This window comes from Sarcophilus harrisii, chromosome 1 (genome assembly GCF_902635505.1).
Source record: "Sarcophilus harrisii chromosome 1, mSarHar1.11, whole genome shotgun sequence".
Taxonomy (NCBI): domain Eukaryota; kingdom Metazoa; phylum Chordata; class Mammalia; order Dasyuromorphia; family Dasyuridae; genus Sarcophilus; species Sarcophilus harrisii.
In genome coordinates, this window is record NC_045426.1 from 712,287,688 (window position 1) to 712,303,363 (window position 15,676).

A 15,676-nucleotide genomic window follows, 5' to 3' on the forward strand; every position below is an offset into this window, starting at 1 on the left:
CCTTTCCTAATTGGTCATTTATTCATGTCGCTCAACAAACGTACCCTACCCCTCCTCACTCATCCCACTTGCTGGGTCTCCTCCACCATATTTCCCTTTAATCCAGGGACTGTGCCCTAATCCAGGCCATCGCTGCTTCTCCCCTCTCCGATCCGCTTCTCTATCCAGCTGCCGAAGTGACCTTCTAGAAATCAAGATGTGACCCTGCCAGCCCCTCCTAGAAGGCTTCAGGGAGCGCTCATGGCCTCCCTCAGCCGGGCACTGGACGTCCAGGCCCCGGCTGACCCCTCAGCTTTTGTGCAAGGTCCGAATGGCCGGCTAGCTATTCCCCAGATGGGGGCACTAGGTGGCAGTGGATTGAGCCCAGCCCTGCACTTAGGCCCGTGAGTGCAAATCCAGCCTCAGACACTTGCCAGCTTTGGGGCTCTGTCACCTCAGCCTGTCATCTGTTACCTGAGCCACAGGCGCGCCCTCATAACTGTGAGTCATTGCTCTAGTTCAGGCACCCCGGGGATAACTCTCTGGGCGTCTTATTGGGCATCTTCTGTGCATATCCGAACGTGGGCGACCAGCAGGGCCCCCGGGGCTGGTGAAGGCCAGGCTGGGAGGGGGAGCTGCCCACCTTGCTGAGCTTGGGGCGGTCGTAAGGAAGGTGTCTGTCCATAGTGCACATCACGATTCGGTCGGAGAAGCCCTCCTGTCTCAGGGTCTCTGCACACACCAGGCCGGCCGCCCCTACGGGAAGAAGACTGAGCAACGGACTGCCGTCACCGGCCCCCGGAGGCCCCGGTGCAGCCACATGTGGCCCATGGTGGGGGGAGAGGGACCTGGGAGCCCCAGCCAGAAGGGGGCCAGCTACCTTTTGTGGGGAGGGGAAGTGCGGGGGGGTTCTGAACCCTGGCTTTGGGGGTGAGTCTTTGGGGTATCAGCTCCCTGACACCCCAGGCTTGGCTCTGGACTGAGAGGGGGGCCAATATTCTCAGCCATGAAATAGGCTGGGCCAAGCCCGCCCGGTCCCAACCTGGGCCCCCTGCATGCCCCTGCAGATACCTTGGCATGTGCCCCCATGTAACTACACCAGTACCCTGGCACATGCCCCCACCTGCCCATGCTAGCACCCTGGCCCCCCAGGCCCACCCTCAGGCCCAAAGGGCTCACCCGCTCCCGATCAGGTTTGGTGCGCCACGTGGTAGTTGCTCAGAGAGATGCACTTGGCCATCACTTTGGTCCTCCTCTGGGTCTGCAGGGCCTGTGGGACCCAAGGGTGGTAAAGACTCCACCAACTGGGGAGGTCTAACCTTAACCCTAAACTCGGGCTCCGGAACCTGGCTGGGGGCAGCCCTGGGGGAGGGGGGGCAAAAGGAGGGCAGGAGGGAGGGCTCCCACGAGGGAGGGGTGGAGGCTCCCAGGAGGGAGGGGTGGAGGCTCCCAGGAGGGAGGGATGGGGCTCCCAGGAGGGAGGGGAGGAGTTCCCAGGAGGGAGAGGCGGGGCTCCCAGGAGGAGGGATGGGGGCTCCAGGAGGGAGGGGCAGGGCTCTCAGGAGGGGATGGGGCTCCCAGGGAGGGAGGGCAGGGCTCTCAGGAGGGAGGGCAGGCTCTCCCAGGAGAGGGCAGGAGCTCCCAGGAGGAGGATGAGCTCCCAGGAGGAGGGCAGGGCTCTCAGGAGGGAGGCAGGGCTCCCAGGAGAGAGAGTTCCAGGAGGAGGCGGGCTCCCAGGAGGGAGGATGGGGAGCTCCCAGGAGGAGCAGGGCTCCCAGGAGGGAGGATGGGGCTCCCAGGAGGGAGGGCAGGGGCTCTCAGGAGGAGGGAGCCGGGGCTCCCAGGAGGAGGCAGGCTCCCAGGAGGAGGATTCCCAGGAGGAGGGCTGAGCTCCAGGAGGGAGGGCAGGACTCAGGAGGGAGGGATGGGGGCTCCCAGGAGGGAGGGGAGGAGCTCCCAGGAGGGAGGAGGATTCCAGGAGGGAGGCGGGGCTCCCAGAGGGAGGGATGGGGCTCCCAGGAGGGAGGCCAGGGGCTCTCAGGAGGGATGGCAAGACTCCCAGGAGGGAGATGGGGGCTCAGGAGGAGGCGGGGCTCTCAGGAGGGATGGGCAGGGCTCAGGAGGGAGGGGCGGGAGCTCCCAGGAGGGAGGGGAGGAGTTCCCAGGAGGGAGGCAGGGCTCCAGGAGGGAGGGGCAGAGGACTCCCAGGAGGGAGGCAGGACTCCCAGGAGGGAGGGAGGTTCCCAGGAGGAGGCAGGGCTCCCAGGCGGAGGCAGAGGCTCCCAGGCGGAGGCAGGAGGCTCCCAGGAGGGAGGGGCGGGGCTCCCAGGAGGGAGGAGGAGGTTCCCAGGAGGGAGGGGCAGGCTCAGGAGGGAGGGGCGGGGCTCCCAGGAGGGAGGGCAGGGCTCCTAGGAGGAGGGCAGGGCTCCCAGGAGGGAGGAGATTCCCAGGAGGAGGAGGGCAGGGACTCAGGAGGGAGGCAGGGCTCTCAGGAGGGAAGGGCAGGGCTCCAGGAGGGAGGGACGGGGCTCCCAGGAGGGAGGGGAAGAGTTCCCAGGAGGGAGGGGCGGGGCTCCCAGGAGGGAGAGGCGGGGCTCCCAGGAGGGAGGGATGGGGGCTCCCAGGAGGGAGGGGCGGGGCTCTCAGGAGGGATGGGCGGGGCTCCCAGGAGGGAGGGCAGCACCCCCAGGGGCTTTCAGGAAGGAACTGAAATGTCCAACAGAGAGCCCTGCCCCCGGTGTGTGCAGGCACTGTGCCCGGGGCTGGCCCCGGGGAGGGAGCCCTAAGGGGCCCCGGCTGCTCTGAGCATCCCCCAGGGGGAGCCCGAGCCTGGGCCCCAGGGGACTCTCACACGGAGGCACAGACACATCAGCACGTTGCGCACGCTCACACTCGCCTTTGTGGCACCCGCACAATTCCCGCACATTGACCCGGGTGCGCAGTGCCCGGTGCCCGTCCGTGTGCGTCCTGCGCGTGTGCATGGGCACCGAGGCGAGTGTGGGAGGCGCCGTGTGTGGAGCCCGCGCTTGTGCCCAAGTAGACCCGTGGCCCCCATACAAGCGCACCCCGCCCCTCCCCCACCTCTTCCCCAGGAGCCGCCCCCAGAACCCCCCCAGCCTCTCCCGGAAGTCCTTCCTGCCCGGGTGTGGAGGGGGGGAGGGGGGGTTTTGATCCGGCCCAGGCCTTTGTTAAGGAGGAATGGAGCACTTAGCTGAGAGTGTCGGGAGGGGGAGGGGAAGGGATGGTTGAGGTTCCAGGTTGAGGCCCAGCCCCACCTCCCCAGGGAGAAGTGTCCCGGGGCCAGGTGCCCCCCCAAGCCTGGGGGGGGAGGGGAGGGATCCTCAGCGCCCCCTAGGCTGGATGCCAGGCAGTGCCGGGCCAGTGCCTCGGAGGGGCTGGGTCCACAGCGCCCCACCCACTGGCGGGGCTGGTCAGCGTCCTGGGCCGAGGGGGGAGGGAGGGGGGAGCGGCCTTTCTGCCCTGGCTTCTCACGGGAGTCCCGTCTCCCCCCGTGGGCAGAGGCGGCCCCCATCCGGCTGAGGGGGGGTCCCTGTGCAGGAAGGCAGAGAGCGAGCGGCTGCCATCGCTCATTCGGGGCTCCCCAGACCCCGGGAGCCGCTTCTCTCAGCCGCGTCCCAGAGGAGGAAACAGCCCAGAAGGGCCGCCGGCCACTAGTAGGGGAGAGGCACCAGGGCTGGGCCCCCAGAGGCACCAGGGCTGGGCCGCCCGCCACTAGTAGGCGCCGGAGGCACCAGGGCTGGGCCGCCAGAGGCGCCAGGGCTGGGCCGCCCGCCACTAGTAGGCAAGAGGCGCCAGGGCTGGGCCGCCGGCCTCTGGGGGGTGGGGTCTCCCCTCAGCAGCTGGTGCCCCCCTTTCTCAGCCTCCCTGGCGGGGACCCGGGGGCCTGAGCCCGGGGCAGCTCCGGGAGAGCCCAGGTTTCAGGTGTTCCCCCGCTGGGGCCCAGAGGGGGAGGGGCTTGTCCTGGTGCTCCCGGCCTATAGGCACCAGAGCCAAGGTTGGGGCCCCGGCTCGGGCAGAAGCCTTTCCCAGGCCCAGCGTCCGGGATTTTGCCGAGGTCCCGAAGGCGGCGTCAGAGACGGGCCCAGAAGCGGCTCCCGCGGCAGAAGGCGCCCCCTCCTCTGCGGAACCTGAGTGCGAATCCCGCTGAGACAACGCTCAGTCTCCTCATCTGTGCAATGGGGTTCTTCGTGACCCTTCCTCCCAAGCTGGCCAGGGACACGTGTGCCCAGCCCAGCCGCCTAAACCGCGGCTCCTGCCCCTGAGTGAGGGCCCTGTGCCTGACACTGTGCCCGGGAGAACTGCAGGCGCGGGAAGGAGGCGCAGACCCGGCCTATGGGCCCAGAGAAGGGCGGGAAACTCAAGGGAAAAGTCAAAACTGGCGTCCTCTCGCCCTTCTTCAGAGCGGGGGGCCAGGGGTGTGGAGGTCGCAGGCCCTGCCAGCTCGGCCGGGGCCGCCAAGCTCTGTTACCGGGGGCGCCACCCGGGGAAGGGCCGGGAGGGAGGGAAAGGAGAAGCGGTCGGATCCAGCAACGTGACGGTGCAGGCCAGGGAGGCCGCCCGAGCCCTGCCGCCAAATGCGGGCGCTGAAGCAGGGGCCGCTCTCCGGCCGGGGCCACCCCACCCCCCGGGTCCCGCTCTCCGGCCGAGGGGTGTCGGGTCCTGTCGGAGCCCCCCAGGGCTGGGGAGCTCGCTCCCGGGAACACCCTCCTCAGGCACAAGCCTCTGCGTGGGGGAGGTGAGCCTAGAGCTGCCTCTGTTGCTCACCCCCTGACCCCTGGAAAGGAAGCCTCTCTAGGAAGCCCCCCAGCCCCGGAGCTACAGCCCCCCCCCCCCCGTCCCCACTCACCTGTTTACTGGCCCGGATGTACACCTTCTCCTTCTCAATCTTCACCTGCCATGGTCAAAGTGGGAAAACTGAGCCCCCCGACTCAGTGAATCCTGGGACGGGCCCGGGGAGCGGGGGCCTAATTCAGCTAGTGCCTCCAGGGGCAGAAAGCCTGGCTCTGCCGTCCTCTGCCGCTGCCCTGAGCTAGAACCCAGGGCGGGGCTGGAGCCTAAAAGGAGGCCCAGCTATACCCCTGCTCCTGCCACGTCCAGAGAGGCTTCCGGCCCCCATTCTGGGCTTCCATCGGGTCCTTCTCTCCGTGCTGGGCTTCCCCTCCCTCCCACCTGTGGGCCTCCCCTCTCCCCCAGCTGTGGGCCTCCCCTCCCTCCCAGTTGGGGGCCTCCCCTCCCTCCCAGCCGGGGGCCTCCCTCCCCCCTCCTCTCTCACCTGGAACTTGGGCAGACTGTCCAGGCCCGGGAAGTCCTCGATGTCTCCGGTGGTGATGTTGAAACAGGCCCCATGCCAGGGGCACCGGACCCTGCCCCTGGAGAGAACCCCTGGGAGGAGAGAGCCGGTGCTCAGGGTCCATGGGGCCCCCTCAGGCCCAGAGCCTTCGAGACCCAGCTGTCTCTGCCCTCTCGCTCTATGGGCTGGTCAAGGTCCCGGGGCCACGGCCTCCCCAGACCTCCCCCACCCCCCCTCTCTCTGGGCTTCCCAGGATCCCTCCATCCAGCCCCTTGTCCCCCTGGTCCTCCAGGTCCCCCAAGGCCTCCAGGCCCCATGTCTTAGTCCAGATCTGGGGTCTCATCAGCCTCTTCCTCCCCTCTCGGCCCTTGGCCCACTTCTTAGCCCAGAGGAACCCCCAGAAGCCCCCTCCCAGGATGGGACCCGGCCCACCTTTCACCAGGGGGGCTCCGTAGTGGGGACACTTGTGGCCCAGGGCGTGGAACTCCCCGTTCTCCTTCACCAGGAGGGCCTTGCCCCAGCCCAGCTCCACCTCTCGCATCCTGGGGAAGGAAGGGGTCTCAGGGCCTGGGCAGGGCCACAGCAGCCTCGGTCCAGAGCCCCCCCCCCCCAGCCCGGAGAAGTCGCAGGTCATGGGGAGAGCCCGGAGCCACAAGGGCGAGACCCCCAGGCCCAGCTCGGTCAAGAACAGTGGCTGGCGAACGGCTTCAGCTGCGGTTCCCCGAGGCATCGCCAGAGGAGCAGCAGGCCCCGAGGGGGGCTCAAGGTGTCCTCCAGTGGCTGGGGCCCAAGGGACAGACCCGGGCGCAGGGGAGAGGCGGGAACGTGTGGGGGAGAGCTGCCCCTTTGGGAGGGGGCTGCCCTGAGACGGCCGGAGTCCCCACTCCCAGGGTTAGGGGACGGCCGAGGGCCGGGGGCAGTCAGAGTTCGATATGTCAGGGCAGCCGGGTTCCCAAGCTGGCAGCGCCCCTTCTGTCCCACCCTCTGCCGGGAACACCGCCATCCGGGACCCCGAAGCCGGGGACCCAGACACCTACTGGCCGTTCTCCAGGTCCTTGACATGGCACACGGCGGCCTCCACGCGGTCGTGAGGGCTGGGGTAGGGGTGCAGGGTGGAGGGCCGCTCCTCCGGGTGGTAGTGGCGGGCCCGGCCGTTGGCTTTGTAGGCCAGGGGGCTGGCCTGGCCGTTGGGGGAGGCGTCATCTTTGGCTCGCTCCTTCTCGGGGAGCACCACCTCGATCTTGAGCTCCACTGCGAAGGGGGAAGGCAATGAGGCCGTGACCTCCAGGCCCAGCCGCCCAGCCCAGAGCCCGGCCCACGAGGCTGGGGAGGGAGGGAGGAGAGAAAGGGGGAGGGAGGGAACAAGGGTCCTCGGGCCTCCTCTTGACCACTCAGCCCCAAGTGTACCATTCTCCCTCCTCAGCAGAGTCTGTTCCCCCCCCCCCGCCCCCGCCAAGACCCCCTGCAACTGGCTCATGGGAGGACAAAAGCGAGAGTCAAGATGGGTTCCCCTGAAGGGAACCATGGAGGGAGTGAGATCTGGGATGAGTGACCCAGAAAAGGAGGTGCCTTGAACCCTGACCCTGAGCCTGTGGGCCCACCCTCCCAGGATCCCTCCCTCCCAGGATCCCACCCTCCCAGGATCCCACCCTCCCAGGATCCCACTCTCCCAGGATCCCTCCCTCCCAGGATCCCACTCTCCCAGGATCCCTCCCTCCCGGGTCCATCCCTCTCTCTTGGGCCCCTCCCTCTCAGATCCCTCCCTCCAGGTCCATCCCTCTCTCCTAGGACCCTCTCTCTCTCCCAGGTCCCTCCTTCCCAGGGCCCCTCCCTCCCGGTCCCTCCTCCTGGTCCCTCCCCTGCCCCCCCCCCTCACTAGGGAGCCCCAAGGGCACCCGGCCTCGCTTTGCCTGCGCTGTTCTCTGGGGAGCTGGAGCAGAGCCTTAGGGCCGCAGCTCTCCGGGTAACGTGGAGCCCTTTGTAAAAATAGCCGCAGATAGCCATCGCGTAAGGGGACACCGGGGGCTGCAGGAAGCGACCCAGATCCCGGCTGGCCTTGGGCCCGGAGGTCACAGCCGGACCCTCCCCTCCCCCAAGCCGGAGCCCGGGAACGGTGGGGCCGTAGGGGGAGGCGTAAACTCCCCCCTCGGGCCTGGCCCTCGGCCGGGCTTTGGGGCTGCCAGGACTCTGCCCCCCCCCCCTCTCCGTCTCCAAATGGCAGAGCCAGAACAGAGCTCCCGGGCCCCAGACCGGCCCCCAAGGGCCCCCAAATCCTGCAGTGCCTCGGACCTGTGCTTATTGTCCCTACCCGCACACCTCCGATGATGGGGAGCTCACTCCCTTTCAACACTGTTCTACCTTTGGGCAGCTCTGGTGGCCGGGAAGTTTCTCCTGTTCCCGGACCTTTCTCTGCAGTTTCCCTCTGGTTCTGCACCCTGGGCCCACCCTCGGCCCTTCCCCGCTAAGCAGCAGAAAACGGCCTCGGGCCGCCCCCTCGGGCTCTGACCAGGGAAGGGGCTCCTCCTTCCTCTCTGGCTCCCTCACACTCCCTCACGCCAGCCTGGCTGGGGAGGAGGCCGCCACGTCAGGCCCTGAGGCTGCCTGGAGACCCAGCCGCCCTCCTGGGGACCCTTCCCCTGGCTCCGCTGCCTGAGTGACTCTGGGGGCGGCAGCGATAGAGAGGGAGGGATCCCAGGCCTGCAGCCCCTGCCCCGGGGGCTTCTGGGAGGGCCAGCTAAGAGCCAGCTGCGCTGGGGGCAGAATTCTGGGGGGAGACCCAAAGGGACGCCCTGACAGGCCCCTTGGAGACCAAGAAAGGGGGGCCCGACTTCCCATCTGGGGGTCCCTGGAGATGGAAACAAGGCTGGAGTCAGAGAGGGGAGAAAGCCCTTTTCAGCCGCGGCAGCTTCTGCTCTGTTCTCTCAGCCTGGACACCCTGTTCTAGGGCCCTCCCAGCTCTGCCCCCCCCCCTTCTAGGCCCCTCCTAGCCCTACACCCCCTGTTCTCAGCCTCCTCCCAGCCCTGACATCCTCTGCTCTCGACCCCCCGCCCATGCTCACCCCCTCCTCCCCCCCCTCCTTGCTGTGTGACTCGGGCTCGGGCCCTACCCCTCCTCCCGCAGCCGGTGGGGGGCATGGGGGGGCTGCTATTTCGGGGCCATGTCTCCACTAATCAGCCTCCCCAACCGGAAGGAACGCGCCATCTGGACGGGAGAGCCGAGCCTTGGGAGCGGGATTTCTCCCCTCCCCCACCCCCGCCGCAGCCGGGATTCGAACCCCAAGCCCGGAGTTCCTTTTTCTGAGCCCCGCGGCCCTTCCGTCCACAGGCAGGGTCAGAGGAGGGCGGCCCCTGGCCCGGGGCCCCGGAGTGTCCCAGACTCTTTTTGCCGAAGGGGGCTCTCCTCTCGGGGGCCCTCCCGGCTCTGCGAGCTGCCGGCTGTGGCCCTGCATCCCGAGACTCAGTTTCCCCATCTGTAAAACGGGGGCGGGAGGCTGCCCCGGGTACTTGGAAGCTGGTCCAGGGGAAGGCGCTGTTGGGAGGGGAGCAGGTTCCCGGGCCCGGGCCCCCCACCCCTGCCCCGAGCTCGGAAAGGACCGTTCCGTCTCGGGATGCAGGGCCACAGCCGCCCCCCCGCGGTCTCGGGCAGCCCCGAGAGGTCCCGGCCGCGGCCCCGCATTAACATTCCTGGAGCCGCGTCCCGCCGAGCGCCGCAGGCCTGACCTAGTTTGAGCCGCGTTTCCAGGACGCGGGTGGGGGCGGGGCGGGGGCGGGGCCGGCACCTGGCTTGGGCTTGGAGAAGCAGCCTCCCATGGCGGCGGCGGGCGAGGGCGGCGGGGGCTAGGCCATGGCGGGGGCGCCCGGCGGCGTCCGGGCCCGTCATCGGGGCCCCCTCGAAGGCTCCGTCATCGCCGCGGCCGAGGGGCTCCGTCGCCTGCTGACCTGGGGGGGGGCAAAGTTCCGGTTAGCGCCGGGCCTCCCCCCGAGGGAGCCCCGGCCAGCCCGGAGGGGGAGGGCGCAGGGCCCCCAGCCTCTCGGAGGGGGGCTCCCGAGTGGGAACACTGAGGAGGGGCGCTCCCCCAAGGGGCCCCCCCAGACCCTTTGTAACCCTGGGGCTCTCTGCGCCTGTTCCAAGGCCCCTCCCAGCCCCGACACCCCCAGTTCCAGGCCCCTCCCACCCTGACACCCTCAGCTCTAGGCCCCTCCCACCCTGACACCCCCAGTTCTAAGCTCCCTCTTACCCTTGATATCCCCTGTTCCAGGCCCCTCCCACCCTGACACCCCCAGTTCTAGGCCCCTCCCACTGGATACCCCAAATTCTAGGCCTCTCCCAGGCCTGACACCTGTTCCTGGCCCCTCCCACCCAGACGCCCCTAGTTCTAGGCCCCTCCCACTGGACACCCCAAATTCTAGGCATCTCCCAGGCCTGACACCCCCTGTTCCAGGCCCCTCCCACCCTGACACCCCTAGTTCTAGGCCCCTCCCAGCCCCGACAGCCCTGTTATGAGCCCATCAGCCAATCGGCATCCCATCAGCCGTTTTAGGGCCTCCCTGCACCCAGCTGTCCAATGGGACCGGACTGGGGGGGTCCCAGGTTCTAAAGGGCCGATCCAGAGCTGACTTAATTCTCCTCCTCCCTTGCCCCCACCCCAATCCCGAGGGTCCCGTCTCTACCCAATGCCCCTTGACCCCTGCACCACAAAGCTGGCGCCTCAGTTTCTGACTGGCCCCAACCCCTCGCTTCCCTGTAATCCTTGTCCCTCCCCCCTCAGGTCTCATCCCGAAAGGACCCAGAGGCCAAAAGCCTCCTCTGACCCAAGGTCTCTCTCCCGCCTCAGCTCACTCGGTGCCATAATGGGAGGGGCCCCAGCAGGGGCCAAGGGCTTCGGGAGCCCCAGCTGTGGCCCCGGGCCCTCCAAGCCCCGCCAGTCCCCAGTGGCTGGTTCTGGAGACCATGACAAGGACTCTGAGTGCGAGGAGGCTTTGGTTTGTGCCGGGGCACCCAGGGGTGGGCTCAGGCCCCAGGGAGTGGAGGTGGCTCAGGGAGGGAAGAGGGCACTGGGTCAGAGGCAGCCCTGAGCATCAGTCCTGACTCATCTGCTCTCTGGGCACGTAACCCTGCATAAGCCATCCCTCCTCTGTCTGCCTCAGTTTCCCAACCTGTAAAATGGGCATAACATCACCTGCCTCTCAGGTTTGGGAATGTTGCTTGCCTATCAGAGAGCCCTCAGTTATCATCTGTTATTATACTGGGATCCAGCCCTGAAAGCCCCAGGCTGGCCCAGGGTGCTGAAGGTCACCAGACAAGGGCAGGTCACAGGGGGTACAGGGGTTGGGGGCCCTCCCTGGGGGTCTTGATGAAGGGGGGCTGGGCGGCTGCCGGCACAGCCTCACCTCTCCTGGCAACCCAACGGTAAGCACTCAACATTAAGCACCTACTGTGTGCCCAGTAAGCACCTACTGTGTGCCCAGTTCTGCAGGCCAGGCAGGGTGCTGGGGACACCACGACAAAAAAACCAGCCCTCAGCCTACCCCGGAGAGGAAGGGGAAGGGCAGCAGGGCCTCGCAGCTGCATGGTACTGCTGGGAGGGCCGAACCATTAAGCACCTACTGTGCGCCCAGCAAGCACCGACTGTGTGCCCAGTAAGCACAGATTTGTGCCCAGTTCTGCAGGCCAGGCTGAGGGCGTGGCCCTGACTCTGTCTCCTGCATGTAGGTGCATGGCACACACTGGGCACTTAATCCGTGCCTGTAGATTGAGGTAATGCAATCTCCATCCCCAAGCCTCCAGGAGGGAGGGGCTGGGAACAGGGTGGGCATCCCCTGGGGGAGCTGTGCCCCGCCCCTCTGGGGGAGGCCCTTGTACACAGGCCCGGAGGTGGGAGACGGGGTTCTCCCTTCCTTTCGGGGCCGGGGGCGTTGGCCATTACAAACAGAAGATACCAGCGAGGGGCTTGTGGTCGGCCTGGAGCCCCGGCTCTCGGAAAGGGGGTGGCTGCCTCTGGTGGAGGCCGGAGGACCGCTTGGTGGGGAAGCTGGAGGAATGCTGGGGTGGGGGGCAGATAAAATCTCTGTAGCTTTTCCAACACTCAGACCCCTGGCGGGTGCTCGTCCCTTCAGAAAAGGAAGGGACCTCCCCAGTGGAACTGCCCAGTGGCCCCGGACTCACTAGAGGCCAGAGGTCAGCAGCTTGCCCACGTCCTGGAGCCTGATGGATCTAGAGCCGGCTGGGCCTTGGGAGCCAAAGTGCCCCCCCCTCACTTTACAGAGAGGGAAATCGAGGCTCACCCACGGTCACCCAGCCAATGTCCAGTCTGACAGATTCCGATCCAAGCTCTCTCACTGCCCTGGCCTGGCCTCCCTCCCCGCCCCCCCCGCGGTCTCTCGGGGTTCCACTGGACCCCCCACCCCGAGGCCCGCCTGCCGATGGCTGCAGCGCCTGCCTCCAGCTTCCATCCCCGCCCCCCCCCCCCCCGGCCACATCACTTCCTGGGGATCTGCTGTCCCTGACTCAGAGCCGGACAGGGACTGAAAGGTCTTCTGGGTCAGCCCCCGGCCCCAGCTGGGCTTGACCTTTGCCAACTCAGGTGGGGCGGTAGGGCCAGAGGCCCTCCAAGAGTTCTAAGGTGACCCCCTCGCCTTCCAGAGAGGGAAACCGAGGCCAGGAAGGGGAGGACCTTTGCCCACACCCCGCAGTCCAGGGAGGGCCCGGCCGGCGCGGAGGCTGCTAGGGTTCACTAGAGAGGTTGGGGTGCAGCCGCCCAGACCCAGCTCCTTAATCCTTCTTCTCTCCTAAAATACAATCTGGATTTGAGGCTCCTCCTCCCCCCCTGCCCTCCCGGGCCAACAAAGTCTAATCCCCTTCCCGTGACAGGCGCCTGGTGGGGGGGAGGCTGGGCCGCTGCCAGGGCTGAGGGGCTGGGGGGAGGAGGGGCTAGGAAAGCAAACTAGGGTGACTTTTGCCCCACCTCCATAAAGCTGAGGTCAGCTGAGCTTCTGGGAGATTAGGGGCCCCCAATCCAGGCTCTAGGGCGCCAAGGAAGCCTCCAGAGCGGCCCCTGATCCTTCCTTTTCCCAATAAAAGGAACGAGACCCAAAGAAGAAAAGGAGGGCAGAATTCATACCCAGGCCTTAGAGGGAGCTTAGAACAGGGGGTGTCAGGGCTGGGAGGGAGCTTAGAACAGGGCATGTCGGGGCAGCTAGGTGGTGCAGTGGATAGAGCATCAGCCCTGAAGTCAGAAAGACCTGAGTTCAAATCCAGCCTTGTAGCTCACTTGGGCTGAGCCCTTTGACTCTCTGATTCTCAGTTTCCTCATCTATAAAGGGAAGGGGGTGGAGTAGAGGCTAAGTCCCTTCCCACTCTGGATCTCCTGACACTTTTTGGGCAGAAACAGTTTCCCCAAGTGGCCCGATAGCCTGGGGGAAGGGCAGAGGAGGCCTGGAGAACACCACCAGCTTCCAGCCCTGCCCCCCTCTGGCCATGTTTTCCTCCGAGAACCGAACCAGCTCTGAATCCTGAAAAGGGTGAGACTTCTACACTCTCTCTTGCAATTTAAATCATTATCAAACCCCATCGCCTGGGCAACTGAACCCCATCGTCTGGGCAACTGAGCCCCATCGCCTGGGCAACTGAACCCCATCGTCTGGGCAACTGAGCCCCATCGCCTGAGCAACTGAGCCCCATCGCCTGGGCAACTGAGCCCCATCGCCTGGGCAACTGAGCCCCATCGCCTGAACAACTGAGCCCCATCGCCTGGGCAACTGAGCCCCATCGTCTGAACAACTGAGCCCCATCGCCTGGGCAACTGAACCCCATCGTCTGGGCAACTGAGCCCCATTGCCTGGGCAAAAGACCTCAGAGATCCTCCAAGATTTATGGGGGAGGAAAGACCAGATGCCCCCTGGGGAAACATTGGGTCCATCATCCATTGTCCATCGTCTATCAGAACCAAGACCCAAAGCTGGAAGCGGAGATCCCAAGCCAGAGACCAGAGACTCTTAAGAGATGGAAAGGACCAGAGAGCTCAGACACTGCCTGCCCAGTCCTGCCCAGCGGAACCGCCGGGAGCAACCGCCCTTCACCCCCCTCGTATATCCAACAATATCTTTCTAGGCTCTTAGGTCTAGAACTGGGACATGGACGTCATGGAGTCCAATCTCCTCCTATTACAGAAAGGGACACCGAGGCTCAAGAAAGTTCAGTAATTTGCCTGTAGTCACAATAGCCCCAAAAGGTGGTCCCATAATGCTTTACATCTGCATTAAATCCAAGAAGACTGATGGGAACTGTCCATGAAATGAGAAGCCAGATGGAACTCAGATGAAAATGCCAACTGGAAGAGAAAGTTGAGAAAGAACCAGTCTAGAACCAAAGAAGAGATAACAGACCCTCTGCCCACTCCCCGGAGGAGGGAAGGAGCACTGCATGGAGGCAGCTCACTTCTCACCCCCTGGAGAGTTTTGTTCATTTTTTAAAGTTCTATGTCACACAGCCCGGGCTCTTGGGAAGCAAGAGACTCCAGAGGGGCTCCAGACAGAAAACAAACAAGACAGGAATCATTTTTTAAAGTCCACAGACTTTGGGGGCTGGACGAGAGGTCTCGGGGACCCTTGAACCCAAGCCCCAGATTTTACGGAGAAGGAAACTGAGCCCCATCCTAACAAAATCCAGCTAAGGCAGCAAAAGCAGGAGCCCATGTGGGGGTCTCTGTCAGGACATGCTCCGGGAGCGACCGCCAGCAGGGTTGATTTCTGCCTCAGTCCCTTCTTCCCTTTGCTGCCCAGGAGGATCCTTGCGGCCGGGCTCTCTGACTTTGATTCCCCCCCAACTTTCCGACCGTCTCCAAGCCATGCGGGGCCCCTGATCTCCATCTCTTCGTGTTCTGGGCAGAGCTTCCAGAGATGGTGCTGCTCCTGGAGGGGTCCCGGCCCAGGAGGCCACAGGCATCCTAATAGTTCCACTCAAGTCCCCAAAGCAGGAAGCTTATCCACAAACACTGATTTGAATTCAGGAGATCATTGAATCTAAGAGTATAATGGCCTTGATTTGGATTCAAGAGATCATTGAATCTAAGAGTATAATGGCCTTGATTTGGATTCAAGAGATCATTGAATCTAAGAGTATAATGGCCTTGATTTGGATTCAGGAGATCATTGAATCTAAGAGTATAATGGCCTTGATTTGGATTCAAGAGATCATTGAATCTAAGAGTATAATGGCCTTGATTTGGATTCAGGAGATCGTTGAAGCTAAGAGTATAATAGCGGGCCGGCTTCTTTAAGCCCCACTGACAAGGATGGGAACAAGAACAAGCTAATGATAATGATGGTGATGAGAGCAAACATTTCCACAGTGACTCAAGGTTTTCCAAGTGGTTTGTTTTAAAGATCTGCTTTAAGCCTCACAACAACCCATTTAAAGAGCAGGAAACTGAGGTGCAGATGCAGCCTGTAAAGGTTGGACGGGATGGTTTCCACTCCAGGTCCCGCTGAAATCCCCCTTTTCCTCCAAGCTGCCCCAGCTCGGGTCTTTCTGGGTTAATCATCTCCCTTTTATCTTCTCCCTCTCTCGTTGTCTGCCGTGGTCTCCCCGTTAGATTGTCTTTTAACTTTCCGAGCATTCTACAGGCTTAGCCTCGAGGGTAGGGGATAACAACAGGCGCTTAATAAATGCTGGCTGACTCGACTTTGCGCTCCTAGCGTACCCCCAGTGCCTCTTACCCAGATTTCCCAAGCAAGTGAGAGAACCCAAGCGCCAGAGACAAAGCGGAGTGGAGACCAAGCCCGTATTTTATAGAAGGGGAAACTGAGGCACCAAGCGAAGCAGGCTTGGCTCCAAGGCAGAGTTAAGAGCACCTCAGGAGGGTTTGGAAGCCAGGTTCCCAGCTCCGGGCTCGGGGCTCTCTCCTCCATAAGCAGCGCCCGCTGCGGGGGTGGGAGGAGAAAGAAGAGGGGAGTCCGGGGCTGCGTGTAAAGGCTGCCCCAGTTGGTGACTTTGTCCGCTCTCCCCTCGCCTCCCTTTTTCCCTCTCCTCTCTCCTCCCTTCTCCGCTCTCCCCTCGCCTCCCTTCTTCCCTCGGCGGATCCCAAAGCACAGCTCCAACTTCCAGCGGGCTGCTTCCCGGGGCTGGCCCGGCTCCAAGGCCGAGGTCCCTCGCGGCCGCCTCCCTCCAGCACTGGCCAGCTCCCCGGTTCCCAAGACAACTCTCCTCAGGGGAGTCCTCCGGGCTCCAGAGCGAATTCCTCTCAAAACAAAGCTCCCCCTCCCCGAAAAGCCCCTCGTCGGAGAGACCGGCCCCCCCGCAGCGCGCCCCCCCAGCCCCCCCACAGAGCTCCCCCCCGCCGCGGCGCCCCTCCCTCGAAGAGAGCCCCCTCCAGCCAGCTCCGGGAC

General features: G+C 64.7%; 1 protein-coding gene across 1 annotated transcript in view; it reads right to left on the bottom strand.

Moving 5' to 3' along the window:
• The window catches only part of AIFM3 (apoptosis inducing factor mitochondria associated 3), a 38,789-nt gene that overhangs the window by 22,624 nt on the left and 489 nt on the right, over nucleotides 1-15,676 (bottom strand). The window contains exons 2-8 of the mRNA XM_031949033.1: nucleotides 9,070-9,229; nucleotides 6,328-6,541; nucleotides 5,723-5,832; nucleotides 5,273-5,382; nucleotides 4,847-4,891; nucleotides 1,204-1,249; nucleotides 623-783 (exon numbers count right to left, since the gene is read on the bottom strand). Coding sequence (XP_031804893.1) covers nucleotides 623-783; nucleotides 1,204-1,249; nucleotides 4,847-4,891; nucleotides 5,273-5,382; nucleotides 5,723-5,832; nucleotides 6,328-6,541; nucleotides 9,070-9,100 — 717 coding nt within the window. The 5' untranslated portion in view covers nucleotides 9,101-9,229. The remainder of the gene's footprint in view (nucleotides 1-622; nucleotides 784-1,203; nucleotides 1,250-4,846; nucleotides 4,892-5,272; nucleotides 5,383-5,722; nucleotides 5,833-6,327; nucleotides 6,542-9,069; nucleotides 9,230-15,676) is intronic.